Source organism: Sus scrofa, chromosome 15 (assembly GCF_000003025.6).
Source record: "Sus scrofa isolate TJ Tabasco breed Duroc chromosome 15, Sscrofa11.1, whole genome shotgun sequence".
NCBI classification, from domain to species: domain Eukaryota; kingdom Metazoa; phylum Chordata; class Mammalia; order Artiodactyla; family Suidae; genus Sus; species Sus scrofa.
The window spans coordinates 100,573,807-100,596,790 of NC_010457.5; the positions used below are offsets into that span (position 1 = coordinate 100,573,807).

Below are 22,984 nucleotides of genomic sequence, written 5' to 3' on the forward strand. Positions count from 1 at the left end.
GAGGTTCTATTAGGACAAATGATAATGCTTGTTACAGAGTCCCAGTTTTTGGTCTAACTTGATATTTTTTACATGTTGTATTCATTATAAAGCTGTTTTCTTAAAGCCAGTCTTATTAAGCTATAATTTACCAAGTGAAATTCACCCTGTTTTTACAGTATGGTTTTTGGAGCTTTGACAAACACAGTCATGTAACCACTACCACAATCAAAATATAGAACCCCAGAAAGTTCCCTTGTGCTTTTGGTAATCAACCTCTTCCTCCATCCCCATCCCCCAGCAACCACCGATCTGTTGGTTTTTTTTTGTTTGTTTGTTTGTTTTTTTTTATCGCTATAGTTATATCGTTTCTAGAATATGATATAAATGGAATCATACAATATATAGTATTTTAAGTTTGGCTTCTTGTATTTAGCATAAAGCATTTGAGATTTGAGATCCATCCATGCTGTTATATGTATCAGTAGTTTATGTTCCATTATATGGATATATAGCAGTTTCTTTACCCATTTGCCAACTGAAGAACATTCAGTTTGTTTCCAGATTTTGGCAATTATGATAAAAGTCTGTATAAATATTTGCATATGAACATATATTTTTATTTCTCTCGGATATATATCAAGAGTTGGACTTATTAATCCTGTGGTAAATATACGTTCACCTGTTTTCCAGGGGTGTGTGCATCCTACCAGTAATATATGAGTTCCAGTGTTTCTACTATATCACTAGTACTTGATATTGTCAGTTTTTTTAGTTTCAGCCATTCTAATTGGTGTATAGGGGTATGTCATTGTGATGTAATTTGGTTTTCTCATATGGCTAGTAATATTGAGTATCTTTTCATCTGCTTATTTACCATCAACAACTTAAACTATTTCTTCAAATTTTTAACCGTTTTAATTCAGTTTATTATTTTTTTTAAATTATAGTTGATTTTACAATGTGCCAATTCTGCTGTACAGCAAAGTGACTCAGTTATATATATGTTCTTTATTTTATTTATATTTTCCATCTTGGTCTGTCCCAGGAGATTGGATATAGTTCCCTGTGATATGCAGTAGAACCTTGTTGTTTGTCCATTCCTAATGTAATAATTTGCATCTACCAACCTCAGATTCCCAGTCCATCTCATTCCCCCCGCCCTTGGCAACCACAAGGCTGCTCTCTGTGTCTGTGAGTCTGTTTCTTTTTGTACATAGGTTTATTTGTGCCATATTTTAGATTCTACGTATAAATGATATAATGTGGTATTTGTCTTTCTCTTTCTGATTTCCTTCACTTAGTCTGATAATCTCTAGTTTTATCCATGTTGCTGCAAATGGCATTATTTCGTTCTTTTTTATGGCCGAATAGTATTCCATTGCGTATATGAACCACATATAATCCATTAATCCATTCATCTGCTGAGGGACATTTAGTTTGTTTCCATGTCTTTACTGTTGTGAATAGTACAGCTATGAACATAGGAGTGCATGTATCTTTTTGAATTATAGATTTGTCCAGATGTATGTGCAGAAGTGGAATTGTTGGGTCATATGATAATTCTATTTTTAATTTTCTGAGGAAATTCCATACTGGTTTCCATAGTAGTTTTACCAATTTACATTCCCACCAACAGTGTGGGAGGATTCCATTTTCTCCACACCCCCTCCAGTGTTTATTTGTACACTTATTGATGATAGCCATTCTGACTGGTAGAAGGTGGTACATCATTGTAGTTTTGATTTTCATTTCTCTAATAATTAGCAATGTTGAGCAGTTTTCATGTGCCTACTGGCCATGCATATGTTTTCTTTGGAGAAATTTCTGTTTAGGCCCTCTGCCCATTTTTCAGTTGGTTTTTGTTTTTATTGTTGAGTTGTATGTGTTGTTTGTATATTTTGAAGAATAAGCCCTTGTCAGTTTCATTGTTTGCAACTATTTCTTCCTATCCTGGAGGTTGTCTCTTTGTTTTATTTATGGTTTCCTTTGCTGTGCAAAAGCTTGTAAGTTTGATTAGGTCCCATTTACTTACTTTTGTTTTTATTTCTATTGGCTTGGGAGACTGACTTAAAAATATTTGTACCATTTATGTCAGAGAATGTTTTGCCTATGTTCTCTTTTAGGAGTTTTATGGTGTTATGTTTTAAGTCCTTAAGCAATTTTGAGGTGTTTTTTTGATGCATGGTGTGAGAGGGTGTTCTAATTTCAGTGATTTACATGTAGCTGTCCAGTCTCCCAGCACCACTTGCTGAAGAGATTGTCTTTTTCCCATTTTATATTCTGGCCTCCTTTGTTCAAGATTAATTTTCCCTAGGTATCTGGGTTTATATCTGGGCTCTCTATTCTGACCCATTGATCATATGTGTTTTTGCACCAATACCACACTATTTTGATGACTATGGCTTTGTAGTATTGTCTGAAGTCTGGGAGAGTTATGCCTCCTGCTTTGTTTTTTACCTTAGGATTGCTTTGGCAATTCTGGGTCTGTATGATTCCATATACATTTTTGGATTATTTGTTCTAGTTCTGTGAAAAATGTCATGGGTAGTTTGATATGGCTCACATTAAATTTGTAGATTTCTTTGGTTAGTATGTAGATTTTAACAATATTAATTCTTCTAATCCGGGAGTGTGGGATATCTTTCCATTTCTTTGAATCCTCTTTAATTCCCGTTATTAATATTTTATGGTTCTTGGTGTAAGTCTTTTACCTCCTTGGTCATAGGTATTTTATTTTTGGTGTGATTTTAAAAGGTATTTTTTTATTACTGCTTTTCTAATCTTTTATTGTTATCATACAGAAAGGCAACTGATTTGATAAATGTTAATCTTGTCTTCTGCTACTTTGCTGAATTTGTTGATAGAGTATTTTTTGTGTGTGTGGAATTCTTTAGGGTTTTCTATTTGTAGTATCAAGTCATCTGCATGTAGTGACCATTTTACCTCTTCTCTTCCAATTTGTATCCTTTTTTTTGTTTGTTTTTGTTTTTTGGGTTTTTTTTTAAGCATTTTTTGGGTTTTTTTTTTTCTTCCAGTTTTTCATCACTGAGTATTATATACACTCAGGGTTTTTATTATGTTGACGTATGTTCCCTCTATACCCACTTTGGAAGGAGTTTTTAACATGAATGGATATTGAATTTTGTCAGTTGATTTTTCTACATCTATCAAGATGATCATGTGGTTATGTGAACCATCCTTGTAAATTTGGAATGAATCCCACTTGGTCATGGTGTATGATCTTTTCGATGTGTTGTTCTGCTTTTGGTTGGCTAAAAATTTGTTGAGAATTTTTACATCTATATTCATCAAAGACACTGGCCTGTAATTTTCTTTTTTGGTACTTTCTTTGTCTGGTTTTGGTATTAGAGATGGGCCGTCACTCTTTTGGAAGAGTTTGAGAAGGATTGGTATAAGTTCTTTATATGTTTGGTAGAATTCGCCTGTGAAGCCATCTGTTCCTGAATATTTGTTTGTGGGGAGTTTTTTTGTTTTCTGTTTTTTTGTTTTAAATTACATATCGGTCTGGTCTCTTCAAACTATCTATTTCTTTTAAGTTCAGTTTTGGTGGGCTGAATGTTTCTAGAAAGTTGTCCGTTTCTTCTAGATTGTCAAATTTGTCGACATGTAATTGTTCATAGTATTCTGTTACAGTTTTTTGTACTTCTGCAGTATCCATTAAGATTTCCCCTTTTTCATTTCTTATTTTGTTTATTTAGGTTCTCTCTCTTTTCTTCTTGCTGAGCCTGGCCAGAGTTTTGTTAATTATGTTTACCCTGTCAAAGAATCATCTCTTGGTTCTATTGATTTTTTTTCTATTTTTTTAATCTCTGTTTTATTTATTTGCTTTCTGATCTTTATTGTTTCCTCTCTTCTGCTGACTTTAGATTTGTTTGTTGTTTTCTTCTAATTCTTTTAGGTGGTAGGTTAAGTCATCAGTTTGACATTTTTCTTGTTTCTTGAGAACAGCCTATATCAATCAATATGAACTTCGCTCTGGGAATTGCTTTTGTGGAATCCCACAGATTTTATATGGTTGTGTTTTCATTGTCATTTGTCTCAAGGTATTTTTTTAATTTCCTTTTTGATTTCCTCATTGACCCATTGGTTTTTTAGTAGCATGTTGTTTACTCTCCATGTAGTCAGTTTTTTCTCACTTCTTTTCCTGTGGTTGATTTCTAGTTTCATAATGTTGTGGTCAGAGAAGATGCTTGAAATAATTTCTATACTTTTAAATTTGTTGAGGTTAGTTTTGTGCCCTAGTACTTGGTCAGTCCTAGAGAATGTTCCATGTACACTTGAAAAGAATGTATATTCTGGGGTTTTTGATGTAATGTCCTGAAAACATCAATTAAGTATAACTGTTCTCTTGCGTCATTTAAGATCTTTGTTGCCTTATTGATTTTTCAGTCTAGAAGATCTATTGTCCATTGATGTGTGTAGGGTGTTCAAGTCCCCTACTATAATTGTATTCCAATCATTTACTCCCTTTATGTCTGTTAGTATTTTATGTATTTGGGTATTCCTACATTAAGTGCATGTATGTAGACAAGTGCAATAACCCTCTTCTTGAATTGACCCTTTTATCATTAAATAGTGTCCTTTATCTTTCTTTATGGCCTTTTTTTTTTTGAAATCTATTTTGTCTCATATGAGTATTGCAATTCCTGCTTTCCTGTCTTTCCCATTCACATGAAATAACTTTTTCCATCCCCTCACTTTCAATTTACATGTATCCTTTGCCCTAAGGTGGGTCTCTTGTAGGCAGCATATTGTGGGCTCTTTTTTTATCCAATCTGTGACTTGGTGTCTTTGATTGGAGCTTTCAGTCCATTGACATTTAAGTTAATTATTGATATATATGTATTTATTGCCAATTTAAACCTTGTTTTCCAGTTGATTTAATGTTTCTCCTTTGTTTTTTTTTTTCTTTTTTGTGGTTTGATGATTTCCTTTTATTTTATGTTTGTATACTCTTCTCTTAGGTTTTTGTGAATCTGTTGTTGGTTTTTGCTTTGTGGTTGCCCTGTTCCTCAAGTATGCTACCCCTTTTTATATCGGCTTACTCTAGACTGATAGTCACATAGTCTTAAACAAATGCTAAAATAAATAAATAAATAAAAGAATCTTCTTTCTTACTCTCCTCCCCCACATATTATGATTTTGATGTCCTTTTTTACCTCTTTATGTTTTTATCCTTTTGCTATTCCTTTTGCATATCATTACTTTCCCAAAATTTTTTTTTCTTTTTGATCTGTATCCTGGCTTATATTTACATAATTACTTCCCAATTGTGATTTCCTCCATCCTGTGTCTTATTTCTCCTTCTATTTTAAATGATAAACTTCTGGGTAGAATACTCTAGTTTGCAAGTTTTTCCCTTTGAGAACTTTGAGTACATCTTGCCACTTCCTTTTGGCCTGCAGTGTTTCTGTAGTGAAAGCAGCCAATAGCCTTATGGGCATTCCCTTGTAATTAACTCTTTGTTTTCCTCTTGCTGCCTTTAGAATCTTCTCCTTATCTTTACCTTTTGACATATTTATTCTAATATGTCTTGATGTAGGTCTGTTTGAGTTCATCTTATTGGAAACTTTGTGTTTCCTGTATCTGGATATCTGTTTCCTTCTTTAGATTTGGGAAGTTTTCAGCCATAATTTCTTCAAATACATTTTCAATCCCCATTCTCTTTCCTCTCTTTCTGGAATCCCTATTATGCGTAGATTGAGATGCTTTATATTATCCCATAGGTCTCTTATATTACTTCCATTTTTTTCCATTTGGCTTTTTGTTTGCTGTCCTGATTGGGTGATTTCCATTGTTCTATCTTCCAAGTCATTTATTCACTTTTCTGCATTATTCATTCTGCTGTTCATTGCCTTTAGCTCAGCTTTTGTCTCAGCTAATGACTTTTCTAATTTTTCTTTGCTCCTTCTTATAATTTCTAGTTCCTTTTCATCATAATCTGCATTTATGTCGATGACTGTTCTTAACTACTTCCATATTTTCGTTACCTCCTTTTTTTTTTTTTTTTTTTTTTTGCTTTTTATGGCCATGCTTGCAGCATATGGAAGTTCCCAGACTGGGGGTCAAATTGGAGCTGTAGCCACTGGCCTACGCCACAGCTACAGCAACGCCAGATCTGAGCCATGTGTGGAATGCCACAGCTCATGGCAACACCAGATCCTTAACTCACTGAGTGAGGCCAGGGATTGAACCAGCAACCTCATGGTTACTAGTTGGATTTGTTTCTGCTGAACCACTATGGGAACTCCTTATTACCTCCTTTTTGAACTTGGTGCCTGTTAGACTGCAGAGGTCTGTTTTATTGCTGAGTCCTTTAGGGGAATTCTCTTGTTCTCTTAGCTGGGAATGGTTCCTGTGCTTCTTCATTTTGCTTATATTTTTCTTCCTATGTAAATTTAAGGGAAACAATTATCTACTGGATTGAGTCTTAGAGTGCTATTTATATGCAGTAGCTTCCCTGGGTAGCTTGTGTATGTTTACTAATTTTTTGGCATGATGGCTGCTGTTGGTTTGGATGCTTGCTGTCTCTTTCTTCAGTGTCTGTAGGCCATTATCTCCTTGATAGAGAATGTGCAGCTGCACAACTCACACATGCTTCTGAGGATAGGGGGACAATGGGCAGTGCCTCCTGGCAACACCATTCCCTGGGCCCTTGGCAGCAGAAACAACCCACAGAGAGGTGGTCTGGAAAGCTACACCTGGTTTCAGGCCCTTGGCAGTGGCAGTGACCCCCCAGGGAGGTGGAAGCAAAGAACAGTGCCTGGTTGCAGGACCCTGGGAATTAGCTCTCAGCAGTGACAATGGCAGTGTGCATTCCTAGTGAGGTGGGGGCAATGGGCGACACCTATTGCAGGGCCCTCTGCAGTGGCATTAGTCACTGGGTTGGTAGGGGCAGCAAGCAGTGGCGGGTCACACCCACCTCTCAAGACTGCAATGGTTGCAGCATCTTGCCACCCACCCCAATAGCCCATGCAGAAGGTACCCTGCCACTGAGAGCCCATGTACACAGAGAACGAAGTGCCCAGGGCAGTCCCATGCCACCCCTACCCCCCTACATTCCCCCACAATGGCACCTTACATCTCTGGCAAGCCCAAGCCTCCTCTCGCATTCCCTCTGCTGTGGTGATGCATCACTTTCTAACATCCTCAGGGGGTTTCCCTTCAGTCAACCCTAGTCCTCTCCCCAGAACTGACCTCTGAAGCCCAAGCCTCAGCTCCCAGCTCCACCCAAGTGTCCCATGCTGGGGTGCACTGGGCAATGGTACTGATGGTCTTTGTGGCCCTGTCTCTGCTTTACCCTCCTCATACAGGCTATTGTGCTTTTCTCCAAGACTTTGAGGCTTCCTTTCCATCCTGCCTGATCTCCCTGCCAAGGGGGCCTCCCATTGTGCAGATTCCTTTCCTCTTTCACAGCTCCCTCCCAGGAGTTCTGGTCCTGTCTTGATTCCTTTTTCTGTCTTCTCTCTCTCTCTTCTTTAGTTTTGTATTTTTCCCCCATATATGTGGAGGTTTTCTTTCCCTTTTTTTGGCAGTCTGAGGTCTCTGCCAGTGTTCAGTAGACGTTCTGTGAGAATTGTTCTACACATAGATTTTTTTTCAATGTATTTGTGAGAGAAGATAAGTTCCACGTCCTACTCTTCTGCCATCTTAATTGTGCTCCCTCTGCCGTCTATTACTTTATCTTACTGTATTGCACCAGCTAAGGCCTCCTGTACGATTCTGGATAGGAATGGTGACAGTAGATATCCTTGCTTTTTTTCTCAGTCTTTCACCAATATTGATATTGGTGGAATATTAGTTGTAGTTTTGTTGTAGATATACTTTTATCAGATACAGATGTTCTCTTTCATTTTTAGGATACTGTGATTTTATCATATTAATGTTGGATTTTGTGGAATGCTTTTTCTGTATCAAGATGGTCACATGATTTTTCTTCTATAGTTTATTGATGTGGTGAATTATGCTAATTAATTTTCAGTGTTGAACAAACTTTGTATTACTGGGATAAACTTCAGTTAGTCCTGATTTGTTGTATTGCTGTATTCATTTTGCTAATATTTGGTAGAGGATTTTTGCATCTATATTTGTGTGCTTGAGTTAATATTTATTATTTATTTATTTCTTGTCTCTTTTTGCCTTTTCTAGGGCCACTCCCACAGCATATGGAGGTTCCCAGGCTAGGGGTCCAACTGGAGCTATAGCCACCGGCCTACACCAGAGTCACAGCAACACCAGATTGAAGCTGCGTCTGTGACCTGCACCACAGCTCATGGCAATGCCGGATCCTTAACCCACTGAGCAAGGCCAGGGATCGAACCCACAACCTCATGGTTCCTAATTGGAGTCATTAACCACTGAGCCACAATGGGAACTCCCTTGAATTAATATTTAAATAAACATTAAGTACCAGCAGGACTTCCACTTCTAGTCCATGTGCACTATGCAATTTGTAATAACCCTCTCGCTGAAGAAAACTAGAAAAGCAGAGAAACGTGTTCGTAAGATACAATCTATTTTATGGTTAAAAATGCCATTTTAAAAACGAGCTAATGTTTTTGGATCGGCCATAGATTTCTTTTCTCCTTTTTGTTTTTCAAAGGTAGACATAAATGCATTAACCCACAACCTTCAGACTCTAGAGGAGAAGAATAAGCAACTGGCAGATCAAATGGCTTCCCTAGAACTTGAGCAAGCAACTTCAGATTACCATTGGGTGGGTATAAAAAGGTCAGTCTAAAGTAGTTAGTTAATGACTAATGAGTTTAAAAAATCACAAGTCAGGAGATGGGTTTTCTTCATTTGTTTGTATTTTGATAATTATCATGAGTCCTGAATAACTCAGGCTAAATATGTCATAGAGCTGTACGGTATTCAACAGAGGATTTAAGAAAACAAAAATTTAAGGCAGGAGTTCCCGTTGTGGCTCAGTGGATTAAGAATCTGACCAATACTGGCCTTGCTCAGTGGGTTAAGGAGCATGTTGTCACAAGCTGCGGTGTAGGTTTCGGATGCTGCTCAGATCCAGCAATGCTGTGGGTTAGGCTGGCAACTGCAGCTCCAATTTGACCCCTAGCCTGGGAACTTCCATACACCGCAGGTGCAGCCTGAAAAAAAAAAAAAAAAGAATTTAAGGTAGCTATTAAATATCTGCCTACACAGACGGTCAGTAATGCTGAAAAGCACAAATATTTTTAATATTTTAAAACATTTTCTTTTCCATAAATTGTGAGGAAGAAAATTTTATTTTATTTTTTTCCCTTTCTGACATACCCTTCACTAGGAAGGAAATCTGTGGTAAGTTTGATTTGTAAGAGCTATTTGGCAAGATCAGTACATTATAAATAAATGGTAGAATTCTTAAAACATCTCTGGGTGAAAGGGATTTAAAGAGATGACTGTTCTGTTAAGTAGCTAATGCGTTTTCTGTGTGCTTTTGAAAACTTGAGAAAGAATTAGTTATTGCTTCTATAAAATTACTCCTTCAAAATTCCATAGAAGACTCTGATTTGAGTCTGTCTTAATCTGAGCTAAATTCTTTTAATCTTTGTCATAAACTGCTCATTACTTCAACTGTGAAAAATTAGAGAGACCAAATCTAAATCCTTTTATATTTTCATGGCTTTAGAGCTAGACTGTCTTTTGATGTTTCAATTTTGGCTGTGACGTTGGGGGTGATTCTAATCCTGAGTCTCAGTTTCTTAATCTGTCAAAATGAGGATAATAATACTATTATTAGGTTGTTAAGATTAAATAAATTAATACATGTAAAGCATGTAGCAGATTACTAACATTTATTGAATTCTTAGGATCTCAACTGTCTGAGGGAAAAGCCTGTTAAGTTCTTATCAGAGTGTCAAGGTAAATTAGCCCCAATTCCTGGTACTATCTCAAACCAGTTCTTGCTCCCTCAGGATTAAAGATTCATCCATGTCCTATGCTTGTTTGTCAGGCCTTAGCTGGACTTATCTACCTATCTGATTTTGGTCTTTCTGGAGGACTTCTCAGTTTGCCTGATTCTAGTCCCCCACTGCTAGTGAGCATTATCCCATTAGTGATTTTGACGGACCTTGCAAGTGATTTGGTCAATATTGATTCATGCCTACTCACTAAACCTCTTGGTTAAAGTCTCCCAATGATAACCCACACCTCAGTTCCAGCTTGCATTTCGGTGTCTCTGCATAGAATATTCTCTAACCAAGCCTTCCCAGAAGTGCTTCAGTTGGCAGTATGAGTCTTGAGGAAAGAGATCCAGATTTCAGGACTTTTTAAAAACTTTGAGCAATATCATTAAACTTATTGCTATTCAATGTTGGCCATATGTTTGTGTTCTTTGAGAATTAACACTTGAAATGATCAATTTAAAAAGGATCCACTAGGAGTTCCTGCTGTGGTGCAGGGAGTTACGAATCTGACTGCAGTGGTTCTGGTCATTGTGGAGGCGAGGGTTCAATCCCCAGTGCAGTGGGTTCAGGGATCCAGCATTGCTGCACCTGTGGTGTAGGTCACAGCTGCAGCTAGGATTCAGTCCCTAGCCTGGGAACTTCCATATGCCGCTGCTGTAGCCATTAAAAACAAAAAACAAAAACAAAAAAAAAACACCTCTAGTATAACTTGTTACTGATTTTGAGAGATACACATATGTGTTTGTGTTGTGTATGCCACACCTCAGATTTAAATTCAGACCTGGTTTCAATCCTTGGCTCTATTCCTGTGTGATCCGGCCAGGTTCTTAACCTCTGTGGTCTTCAGTGTCAAGGGGATCTCCCCTAATTGTAGGGTTCCCACAGCCTACTCTGTATACACACATAAAAATATTTACTGCCTAAGTTAGAAATTGGCCTGCTTATGCATTTGCCTTCATTCACCCTCTCCTAATGCAAAAAGAGTAGTTACTCATCTTTATACCCTTTGCCTAGCATAATACCTAATACATGATATGTGTTTAAGAAACATTGATTGGGCAGAACACAAAAGAGGGTCATGTCTGTCTTGCCAGGCTATGAGAATTAAATATCATATTGTGTATAAAGTGACCGTCACAGGGCCAGCATACAGTATCCTTGTATAAATATCTTTTTTTCTTATACTTTCAAATTTTAGGTTTATTTTTGCCATTTCAGCCCTTAATGATGGTGTAATTTAAGTCCATTACCACAGGCAGTCATGCAGGGAACCACAGTGAGAAAAGATCCAAATGTGGGAAAATTACTATTCCCGGGGTCAAGTTAAATGACTATCCTCCCCACTTTTCATTTGTATTTTAAACACACATTTTCAAATGGTAGCACCAGACAGAAATAGATTTAATTCCATACACAGGTAGGACTTTAATGACTTGAAATTAAACAATGAATTAAATGTAGTATTTCTTAAAACTAGGATGACAGTCAGTGTACACTTGTGTGGGTGTCAGAGTTGCGGAGGCCCATGTCATACTGGTTGTTAAATATTTTGAATAAAATTCCTACCTAACAATCTACTTATAAAATAGCTTAACCAAATGCTACTATCTCTTGGTTTTATGTATTCTTCTAACTTTTGCTAACTTCTATAGCCGTCCCAGATTTTTTACAATGATTTTAGAAATCATTTTGTGCCTTACCATTGATCTTTGAGAACCTACTTTTCATATCTTAAGATAATTCTGTGTTATCTTCCTGCTTTTCCAAGGATTGACATTTTTGTGTTTGAGTTAAAATATATATTCTTAGCATTAGCATTTTTCTTTGTATGCTGTTTCTAAGGTGATTCGCCAGTTTCTCTTTTGCTCTGCATATTAATAATCTATAGCTTATTGCCAAGACTATTTAAGCAAAGATTAATCTGAGTTCTGCACCCCATAACTCAGAATCTAAGCTATTCACTCATTTAAGTGGTCTCTTTCTAATTTTTGACGTTCCATCAATTTTCTTTCAGGGCCTATTTAAATACCCTGACAACAGTAACTTAAGTTACTACCTTAACATCTTTCCCTTAGCAACTAGAGCAATTTATTTTTGTCATAAATTTAAGTAAGTGACCCTGTGTCAAATATTATCACATTTTGATCTTGCTTAGAGAGTTTTCACTTTCAGTACATTCATCTTTGGTGGCAAAAACAGAAAATTATTTTGAAAGTGTATTTAAAAGATTAATAGAATTCTTTGTCTTTGCCTAAAGGGGGAAATTTATAGAGGAAAGAAGTGCTGTTATTCTAAAAAATTTTGGACACATAAGAGACCCAGACCATCCAAATTATTTTAAAAAACAAAAAGCCTTTCCACATTCCAAGAAGGAAAGCAAAGTTATTTTTAAGCATGTTTTTATTTGTAATGGCATACTTAAATCTAGCTCTTACTTTTCTGTAAACTGTACCTGCATTTTGCAGCACATTGTGCACCTCAATTTATGGGACTTAGAACAGAATTTTAAGTTTTAAATAATTAAGCTTTTATTGTTATATGTAGCTTTGTTTTTGTAGCATTATTGGCCATCTTGTGATACCCTTATGATATGTTTTCTGCTGAAGACTTAATCAGAACATTACATTCATGTGCCGATTTTACATCATAGTTTGCAAAATGGAAAATATTGTGGTAAAGGGGGACTGTATGTCTTCCACAGACAGAAAATTGATGACTAAGTTAATATTATTACTAGCCTCCTATTTATTGATAGAATCTTCATTTCCCTTAGGTTATTTCAAAACCAATACTCGATTGGTCTGAATGCTTTAAAAAAATGTTTTCCTTTGCCTTAGTAGAAGCAACTCCCAGTGATTGACAGTGAAACTTTAAAAAACAAATGTATGAATATGTATAAATAGGTATGAAATAAATATTGGTCTGATAGGACAAATGCCTACATGGTCATAATAGTTAATAACACACTGATGCCTAATACTTGGTTTAAGTTTTTATATTGAGTGTGCATAATTTTAGGGTGGGACTAACCACTATTTATAGCTTTTCCATAGGTTTTTATGAAGTCTAAAATGTCTAAATGGCTTAATTCTTCTAGCCAAGGCAACTACCAAGGAGAAAACAATGCTCCAGACTGATGTGAACTCTTACAGAACATGTGCTATCATGAAAATATTTTGAACAAAAGAAAAAATGAGTTACTTTTAAATAGTAATCTGGTTTGGAATATGCTTTTTCTTTTATTTGGAAAATATTCATAATACTTTAAGTGAAATAAAGTACACTATAAAGTGACAACTAAAGAATAGCTGTAACTGTCGGAGATAATGAGAAATGTCTCTTGTGGAAGTTAATATCCATACCTGTATGGTTTTATCTTTACAAACTTGCCTAAAGTCGGAGTTCCCATGTGGCACAGCAGAAACTAATCCAACTAGGAACCATGAGGTTGCGGGTTCGATCCCTGGCCTTGCTTAGTAGGTTAAGGATCTGGCATTGCCATGAGCTGTGGTGTAGGTCGCAGATGCTGCTCGGATCTGGCGTTGCTGTGGCTCTGATGTAGGCTGGCAGCTACAGCTCCCGCTAGACCCCTAGCCTGGGAACCTCCATATGCTGTGGGTGTGGCCCTAAAAACACAAAAGACCAAAAAACAAAAACAAAACACTTGCCTAAAGTTGAACGTAAATGTCTAAATTCTTTGGCTTTAGTTGCTGAAAAGGCCCCTTGTTCTCTTCACAGATTAAGCAAATGTAAACCAGAAATAGTGATTATGTCAATATGAGATACTTAACCAACATTAAGACTTTGAACTCAAAATTTACTGCAAATGATCCATGGTGCAGCTGGTTGGCCTATGTGATAAAGAATTTGTTTTTTCAGTCATATTTGCTTGTGTGTACTATCCCTACAATGGACTTACAAAGATGATTTTGGCATATGGCAAATACTAGTGTTTCCTGTTATTAAAATATAACACTGAAATTGATTATGAAGGTGACAGTGGCCATATTCAGTCACCAATAGTGTTCCTGAAATACTAGTAAGGCCCAAAGTTTAATCAAGAGAAATTTATTTTACACTTATTTCTTCTGACAGAGTCTGAGGATAAAGGCAAAAATAACTATTATTAAAGGCTGTTTGGATGATTAAATATGTGATTTCATGAAATATAGAGATTTTAGCAATGTTTGTCCAAGATAACACTGTGTTGAGTACTTGATCAATGTTGGGGTTTCCAGCAAACATTTCATTTACTTTTTCAGATTTTTTTCTTTTATTTCCTTTTACTATGGTAACTGAAGTGTCTCCTGTTGTCCAAGTGGTTGTGATCTTTTGTAGCTCCCATTTTTTTTTTTAAAGAATGACAGTCCTCTCTCAGTATGTTTTGGGGGTTAGTTCTAGGAAATATGTGGATGCCTAAGTCCCTTATATGAAATGGTGCAATAGTTACATTTAACCTACGTGCATCCTCCCATATACTTTAAATCATCTTTAGATTACTTATAATACCTCATACAATGTAAATGTTATGCAAATAATTTCCATTTGCCCATGGTGGCAAATTCAAGTTTTGCTTTTTGGAACTTTAATGGAAATTTTTTTTTCTGAGTAATCTTGATCCATGGTTGGTTGAACCCATGGATGTGAAACCTGTGGATACAGAGGGCCAACTGTATGTAATCCTCAAACTGTATATCTGCAACCACTGATAAATCTGGGTTAGGTGACAACAGCAAAGGAAAAATTGATGTAACAAAAATAGAATTAGGAAATCGAGAACAACAAACTGACTCCTAAGGTACTCATTCTTCCATTTAGCAGTCTCCCTACATGTTGCATATTATATTAGCACTATGATCAGCTATCTAAAAAAAGACAAAAAGGTAGCTGTAGTAAATAAATACGAAATAAATGACATAATGCCATTTGCAGCAACATGGATGGAACTAGAGACTCTCATACTGAGTGAAATGAGTCAGAAAGACAAAGGCAAATACCATGTGATATCACTTATAACTGGAATCTAATATCCAGCACAAATGAACATCTCCACAGAAAAGAAAATCATGGACTTAGAGAATAGACTTGTGGCTGTCAAGGGGGAGAGGGAGGGAGTGGGAGGGATTGGGAGCTTGGGGTTATCAGATACAACTTAGAATAGATTTACAAGGAGATCCTGCTGAGTAGCATTGAAAACTATGTCTCGATACTCATATTGCAACAGAACAAAGGGTGGGGGAAAAATGTATACATGGAAGAATAACTTGATCCCCATGCTGTACAGTGGGAAAAAAATAATAAAATAAATAAATAAATATGAAATAGCAGGGTATGAATACTTATTTTATTTATTTATTTATTTATTTTATTACTCAAATGAATTTATCACATCTGTAGTTGTATAACGATCATAACAATCTGATTTCACAGGATTTCTATCCCACAGCCCAAGCACACCCCCCCACCCCCCAAACTGTCTCCTCCAGAGACCATAAGTTTTTCAGTGTCTGTGAGTCAGCATCTGTTCTGCAAAGAAGTTCATTCTGTCCTTTTTTCAGATTCCACATGTCAGTGAAAGCATTTGATGTTGGTGTCTGACTTCACTTAGCATGATAGTATGGCTGACTTCACTTAGCATGATAGTTTCTAGGTCCATCCATGTTGCTAAAAATGCTGGTATTTTGTTCTTTTTGATGGCTGAGTAATATTCCATTGTGTATATTGATCCACTCCTCTGTTTATGGACATTTAGGTTGTTTCCATGTCTTAGCTATTGTAAATAGTGCTGCAATGAACATTGGAGTACATGTGTCTTTGTGAGTCGTGGTTTTCTCTGGATAGATGCCCAGGAGTGGGATTGCTATGGAAACTGTGATTAAAAAACTTCCAACAAACAAAAGTCCAGGACCAGATGGCTTCACAGGCGAATTCTATCAAACATTTAGAGAAGAGCTAACACCTCTCCTTCTGAAACTATTTCAAAAAATTGCAGAAGAAGGGATACTCCCAAACTCATTCTATGAGGCCACTGTCACCCTGGTACCAAAACCAGACAAAGACTCCACAAAAAAAGAAAACTACAGGCCAATATCACTGATGAACATCGATGCAAAAATCCTCAACAAAATACTAGCAAACCACATCTCACAATACATTAAAAGGATTGTACATCATGATCAAGTGGGATTTATCCCAAGGATGCAAGGGTTCTTCAATATCCGCAAATCCATCAATGTGATATACCACATTAACAAACTGAAGAATAAAAACCATATGATCCTCTCAATAGACGCGGAAAAAGCCTTTGACAAAATCCAACACCCATTTCTGATAAAAACCCTTCAGAAAATGGGCATATGAATACTTATTTTAAAAGGAAAATGATTATTTATTCTGTGCCTAGAAGTACTGATACCTGTGTTTGCTTTATCAGCTTGCCCGACAACAAGTGGAAAATGTCTTGGGAAAAATTACAGAGAGTAAAAATAAACTGGCCTATGAAAAGGGGAAACTCCAGGTAGGAGATTTTATTTTCTGATTTTTATTTCCCAGTTTTTTAATGCCAGTTATCAAACTAAATATTGTGGATTTTGAGAAGACCTAGCTCTGTCATTTACCAATTCTCTAAGTCTTTAAACCACCCTATGTTTGGTCCCTCATTCAAAGCCAGTTGACTTCTATTTACACACCTGTAATATAATGCTGAAACCTAAAATTGTGAATCCAAGGCTCATTCTGTGACAATGTGGAACTTTATTATAATTATTTTATGCATGGTCATTTGCTGCCAATGTAAAAAGCCTATGTTCTCTTATATTGAAGTATAGTTGATTTACAATATTAGTTTCAGGAGTACAGCAGAGTGATTCAATATTTTTATATCATACTCCATTTAAAGTTATTATAGGAGTTCCTGCTGTGGCCCGGCAGGTTAAGTATGCTTTGTCTCTGCAGCAGCACAGGTTCAGTCCCCGGCTTGGTGCAGTGGGTTAAGGATCCAGTATTGCCACAGCTGTGGAGTAGTCACAGCTATGGCTCAGATTTGATCTCTGGCCTGAGGATTTCCATATGCTGCAGTGTGGCCAAAAAAAAAAAAAAAGTTATTATAAAATATTGGCTGGAGTTTCCAATTCACCAGGTTAAGAACCTGACATAGTGTCAGTGAGGATACACGTTTGATCCCTGGCCTTGCTCAGTGGATTAAGCATCCGACATTGTCACAAGCTGCAACGTAGATCACAGATGCAACTCAGATCCAGTGTGGCCATGGTGTAGGGTGGCAGCTGCAGCTCAGATTCATCCCCTAGCCCAGAAACTTCCATATGCTGCAGGTGTGACTATAAAAAGAAAAAAAAATATTGTCTATATTTCCTGTGCTGAATAGATCCTTGTAGCTTATTTTGTATATAGTATTTTTTGGGTTTCTTTTGTCTTTTTGTCTTTTTAGGGCTGCACTCATGGCATATGGAAGTTCCCAGGCTAGGAGTCGAATCGGAGCTGTAGCCACCAGCCTACGTACGGCACAGCCACGCCGGATCTGAGCCGCATCTGTGACCTAACACCACAGCTCACAGCAACGCCGGATCCTTAACCCACTGAACAATGCCAGGGATCGAACCCTCAACCCCATGGTTTCTAGTTGGATTTGTTTCCGCTGTGCTATGATGGGAACTCCAATATATAGTAGTTTAAACCTCTTAATCCCCCTAACCCTGTCTTGCCCCACTCTTCTTCCCTTCCCCCATTGATAACCACTAGTTTGTTCTCCATATCTGTGAGGCTCTCTGTTTTGTTATTTTCATTCCTTTGTTTTATTCTTTAGATTCCACATATAAATCATAAGATACAGTATTTGTCTTTCTTTGTCTGACTTATTTCACTGAATACAATATCTTTCATTTCCATCTATGTTATTGCAAGTGGCAAGATTTCTTTTCTATGGCTGAGTAATATTCCACTGTCTGTGTGTGTGTGTGTATATATATACATACATATATATATACATATATATACATACATATATATATACACACACATATATACATACATATATATATATATATATACACACACACACACACACATATATATATGCACACTGCATCTTCTTTATTCAGTCATCTGCCTATAGACCCTTAGGTGGCTTCCATATCTTGGCTATTGTAAATAATTCTGCTGTGAACATTGGGGTCATAAATCTTTTTTAATTAGTATTTTCATTTTCTTTACATATGTACTTAGGTGGAATTTCTGTATCACATGGTAATTCTATTTTTAGTTTTTTGAGGAATTTCCACACTGTTTTCCATAGTGGCTACACCAGTTTACACTCCCACCAGCATTGTACTGCAGTTCCCTTTTCTCTACATCCTACCAACATTTGTTATGTGATGATAGCCAGTCTGACAGGTGTAAAGTGATATTTCATTGGGGTTTTGATTTGCATTTCCCAGATAATAGGCAATATTGAGTATCTTTTCATGTGCCTGTTGGCCCTCTGTATGTCTTATTTTTGGAAAAAATGTCTATTCAGGTCTTCTCATTTTTAAATCGAGTAGTTTTTTTTAATTTTTATTTTTATTATAGTTCACAGAGTTTCTATTGTGGCTCAACAAGTTAAGGACCTGATGTCTCTATGAGGAAATGGGTTCAATCCCTGGCCTTGCTCAGTGGATTAAGGATCCAGTGCTGCTGTGGTTAGGGCATAGATCGCAGCTGCCGCTCCAGTTCCATCCCTGGCCCAGGAACATCCATATGCTGCACATACAGCTGTGAAAAAATAAATAAATAAAAATAAAAATAGTATACTTGATTTACAATGTGCCAGTTTTTACTGCACAGTAAAATGACCCAGTCATACATACATAAAATATATATTAAAAAATACATATATATATATATATATATATATTCCTTTTCTTATATTATCTTCCATAATGGTTTATCCCAAGAAATTAGATATAGTTCACTGTGATTATACAGTAGGACCTCATGGCTTATCCATTCTAAATCTAATAATTTGCATCTACTAACCCCAAACTCCCAGTTCATCCACCTCTTTCGCCATTTCACCTTGGCAACCAGAAGTCTTGTTCTCTAATCTGTGAGTCTTTTTTTGTTTTTAGATAGGTTCATTTGTGCTATATTTTAGATTCTACATATAAGTGATACATTAATCTCTAGTTGCATTCATGTTGCTGCAAATGGCATTATTTTGTTTTTTTATGGCTAAGTAGTATTCTGTTGTATATATGCATTATGTCTTCTTAATCCATTCATCTGTCAATGGACATTTAGGTTGTTTCCATGTCTTGGCTATTGTGAATACTGCTGCAGTGAACATATTATATCTTTGAATTATTCTTTTGTCCAGATATATGCCCAGGAGTGGGATTGCGGGACCATATGGTAGTTCTATACTTAACTTTCTGAGGAACCTCCATTCTATTTTCCACAGTGGTTGTACTAATTTACATTCCCACCAGCAGTGTAGGAGGGTTCCCATTTCTCCACTCTCTCCAGCATTTGTTATTTGTAGATTAATGATGGCCATTCTGACCGGTGTGAGATGATACCTCATTGTTGTTTTAATCTGCACTTGTCTAATAATTAGTGATATGAAGCATCTTTTCATTTGCCTCCTGGCCATCCGTATGTCTTCTTTGGAGAAATTTAGGTCTGTTTAGGTCTTCTGCCCATTTTTTGTTTGGGCCATTTGTCTTTTTGTTGTGGAGTTGCATGCATTGTTTGTATATTTTGGAGATTAGCTCCTCATTAGTTGCATCATTTGCAACTATTTTCTCCTATTCTGTAGGTTGTCTCTTTTTTTTAGGAATGGTTTCCTTTGCTGTGCAAAAGCTTGTAAGTTTGATTAGGTCCCATTTATTTATTTTTGTTTCTATTTCTGTTGCCTTGGGAGGCTGACCTAAGTAAACATTTATGTAGTTATGTGGGAAAATGTTTTGTCTATGTTCTCTTTTAGGAGTTTTATGGTGTCTTATGTTTAAGTCTTTAATTTTGTGTTTATTTTTGTGCATGGTATGAGCGTGTGTTCTTGTTTTGTTGATTTACATGCAGCTGTCCTGTTTTCCCACTTGCTGAAGAGACTCTTTTTCCCATTTTATATTGTTGCCACTCTGGTTCCAAGATTAATTGGCCATAGGTGTCTGGGTTTATTTCTAGGCTCTCTATTCTGTTCCATTGATCTGTATGTCTGTTTTTGTACCATTACCACACTGCCTTGATTACTGTAGTTTCATAATATTGTCTGAAGTCTAGGAGAGTTATGCTTTCCACCTTATTTTTTTCCTCAGGATAGCTTTGGCACTTCTGGGTCTTTATGGTTCTGTGTACATTTTTGGATTATTTGTTCTAGCACTATGAAAAATGCCATGGGTAATTTGATAGGAATCACATTAAATCTGTAGATTGCTTCAGGTAGTATGTTCATTTTAACATTATTAATTCTTCTGATCCAGAAGCATAGATATCTTTGCATTTCTTTGAATGCTCTTTAATTTCCTTTATTAATGTTTTATAGTTCTCAGCATAATAGTCTTTCATCTCCTTTGTCAGGTTTATTCCTAGATATTTTATATTTGGTGTAATTTTAAAAGGTATTTTTTATATTGCTTCTCTGATATTTCATTGTTAGTATACAGAAATGCAACCGATTTCTGAATGTTTAATCTTGTATCCTGCTACTTTGCTGAATTTGTTAATCAGATTACATAATTTTTGTATGGAGTCCTTAGGGTTTTCTATATATAGTATCATGTCATCTGCATACAGTGACAATTTTACCTCTCTTCCAATTTGGATACCTCTTATTTCTTTTTTCTTTTGTCTAATTGCTGTAGCTAGGACTTCCAATACTATGTTGAATAAAAGTGGTGAGAGTGGGCATCCTGATCTTGTTCCAGATTTTAGTGGGAAGGTTTTCACCTTTTCTCCATTGACAATGATGTCGGCTGTGGGTTTGTCATAAATGGCTTTCATGTTCCCTATAACCTACTTCAGTAAGAGTTTTTATCATGAATGGATGTTGGATTTTGTCAAATGCTTTTTCTGCATCTATGGAGATGATCATGTGGTTTTTGACTTTTCTTTTGTTAAGGTGGTATGTTATATTGATTTGCATATGTTGAACCATCCTTGTGAACTTGGGATGAATCCCACTTGGTGTATGATCTTGTCTGTGTTGTTGGATTCAGTTGGCTAAAATCTGTGTTGTTGGATTCAGTTGAGAATTTTTGCATCTATAGTCCTCAAAGATATTGGCCTATAATTTTATTTTTTGGTAGTGTCTTTGCATTTGGTATTAGGGTTATGGTGGCTTCATAGAATGTCTTTGGGAATGTCTTTCTTCTCCAGTCTTTTGGAAGAGTTTAAGAAGGATGGGTGTAGGGTTCCTCCTTGTATGTTTGGTAGAATCTGCTTCTGGAGCCATCTAGTCCTGGACTTTTTTTTTTTTATTGCATATTCTATTTCACTTCTAATGATCAGTCTGTTCAAATTACCTATTTGTTCTGGATTCAGTTTTGGTGAAAACTGTCCATTTCTTCTAGGTTGTCAAATTTGTTAGTGTATAATTTTTCATAGTATTCTCATTTTTTTTAAAATTTCGGTAATATCAGTTGAAGTTTCTCCTTCTTCATTTCTTATTTTGTTTATTTGTTTCTCTCTCTTTTCTTCTTGGTGAGTTTGGCCAGATGTTGTCAATTTTGTGTACCCTATCAAAGAACCAGTTCTTGGTTTTATTGATTTTTTTTCTATTGTTTTTTAAATATCTATTTTATTGATTTCCTCTCTGTTCTTTATGGTTTCCTTCTTTCTGCTGCCTTTAGGTTTTTTGTTGTTCTTTCTCTAATTCCTTTAGGTGATAGGTTGAGTTGTTTATTTGAAAATTTTCTTGTTTTTGGAATAAGGCCTGTATCACTATGAACTTCTCTCTAAGTACTCCTTTTATGGCATCCCATATATTTTTGTATGGTTGTGTTTTCATTGTCATTTGTCTCAAGGTATTTTTAATTTCCTCTTTTTTTTTTTTTAAGCCACCTTGTGGCGTGTGGAGTTCCCACAAAGGGTATCAGATCCAAGCAGTAGTTGCAACCTAAGCCATAGCTGTGGCAGTGTCAAATCCTGAACCCACTGTGCCAGTGGATCAAACCTGCATCCCACTTCTCCCAAGGTGCTGCCAATCCTGTTGTGCCACCCCAGGAATACCTTTGTTTCTTTTTTAATTTCCTCATTGACCCATTGGTTTTTTTAGTAGCATGTGTGGCAAGTTTTTTCTTATTTATTTTTCTGTGATCAGAAAACATGACATTGTGGTCAGAGAAGATGCTTTAAATAACTTACATACTCTTAAATTTGTTGAGCTTAGTTTTGTGTCCCAGTATGTGGGCAGCCCTAGAGAATGTCACATGGGCACTTGAAAAGAATGTATATTCTGGGGTTTTTTTTGGATATAATGTCCTGAAAATATCAATTATGTCTAACTATTCTATTGCAGCATTTAGGATCCATTTTCCCTTATTGATTTTTTTTGTCTAGAAGTTCTGTCCATTGATGTGAGGTGTTAAAGTCTCCAACTGCTATTGCATTCCCATCAATTTCTCCTTTTATGGCTATTAGTATTTGTTTCATGCATTTGGTTATTCCTACATTAGGTACATATATGTAGACAAGTGTGATTTCCTCTTCTTGAATTAATCCTTTTATCATTAAATAGTGTCTTTTTCTTTCTCTATGGCCTTTGTTTTGAAGTCTGTCTTATCTGAGTATTGTGACTCCTGCTTTCTTGTCATTTCCCTTTGCATGAAACATCTTTTTCCATCCCCTCACTTTCAGTTTATATATGTCCTTTGCCCTAAGGAGTTTTCTCATAGGCTGCATATTGTAGGTTCTTGTTTTTTAATCCAGTCTGCCACTCTATATCTTTTGATTGAATTATTCAGTCCATTGGTATTTAAGGTAATTACTTTGATAAATATATTTATTGCCATTTTAAACCTTGTTTTCCAGTTGATTCTATGTTTCTCTTTTGTTCTGTTCTTCTTTTACTGATCATATGA

At 36.2% G+C, this 22,984-nt stretch overlaps 1 protein-coding gene across 18 annotated transcripts in view; it reads left to right on the plus strand.

Annotated features, from left to right (window-relative positions):
* CCDC150 (coiled-coil domain containing 150) overlaps window positions 1–22,984 on the plus strand; it is a 95,186-nt gene that overhangs the window by 34,414 nt on the left and 37,788 nt on the right. For 12 of the 18 annotated variants that reach the window (XM_021074909.1, XM_021074914.1, XM_021074911.1 and 9 more), the window contains 2 exons: window positions 8,606–8,719; window positions 16,342–16,425. The exons of 1 other annotated variant lie outside the window; for it this stretch is intronic. In XM_021074909.1, coding sequence (XP_020930568.1) covers window positions 8,606–8,719; window positions 16,342–16,425 — 198 coding nt within the window. The remainder of the gene's footprint in view (window positions 1–8,605; window positions 8,720–16,341; window positions 16,426–22,984) is intronic. 5 more of the 18 variants (XM_021074919.1, XM_021074923.1, XM_021074912.1 and 2 more) reach the window with 2 other exon arrangements.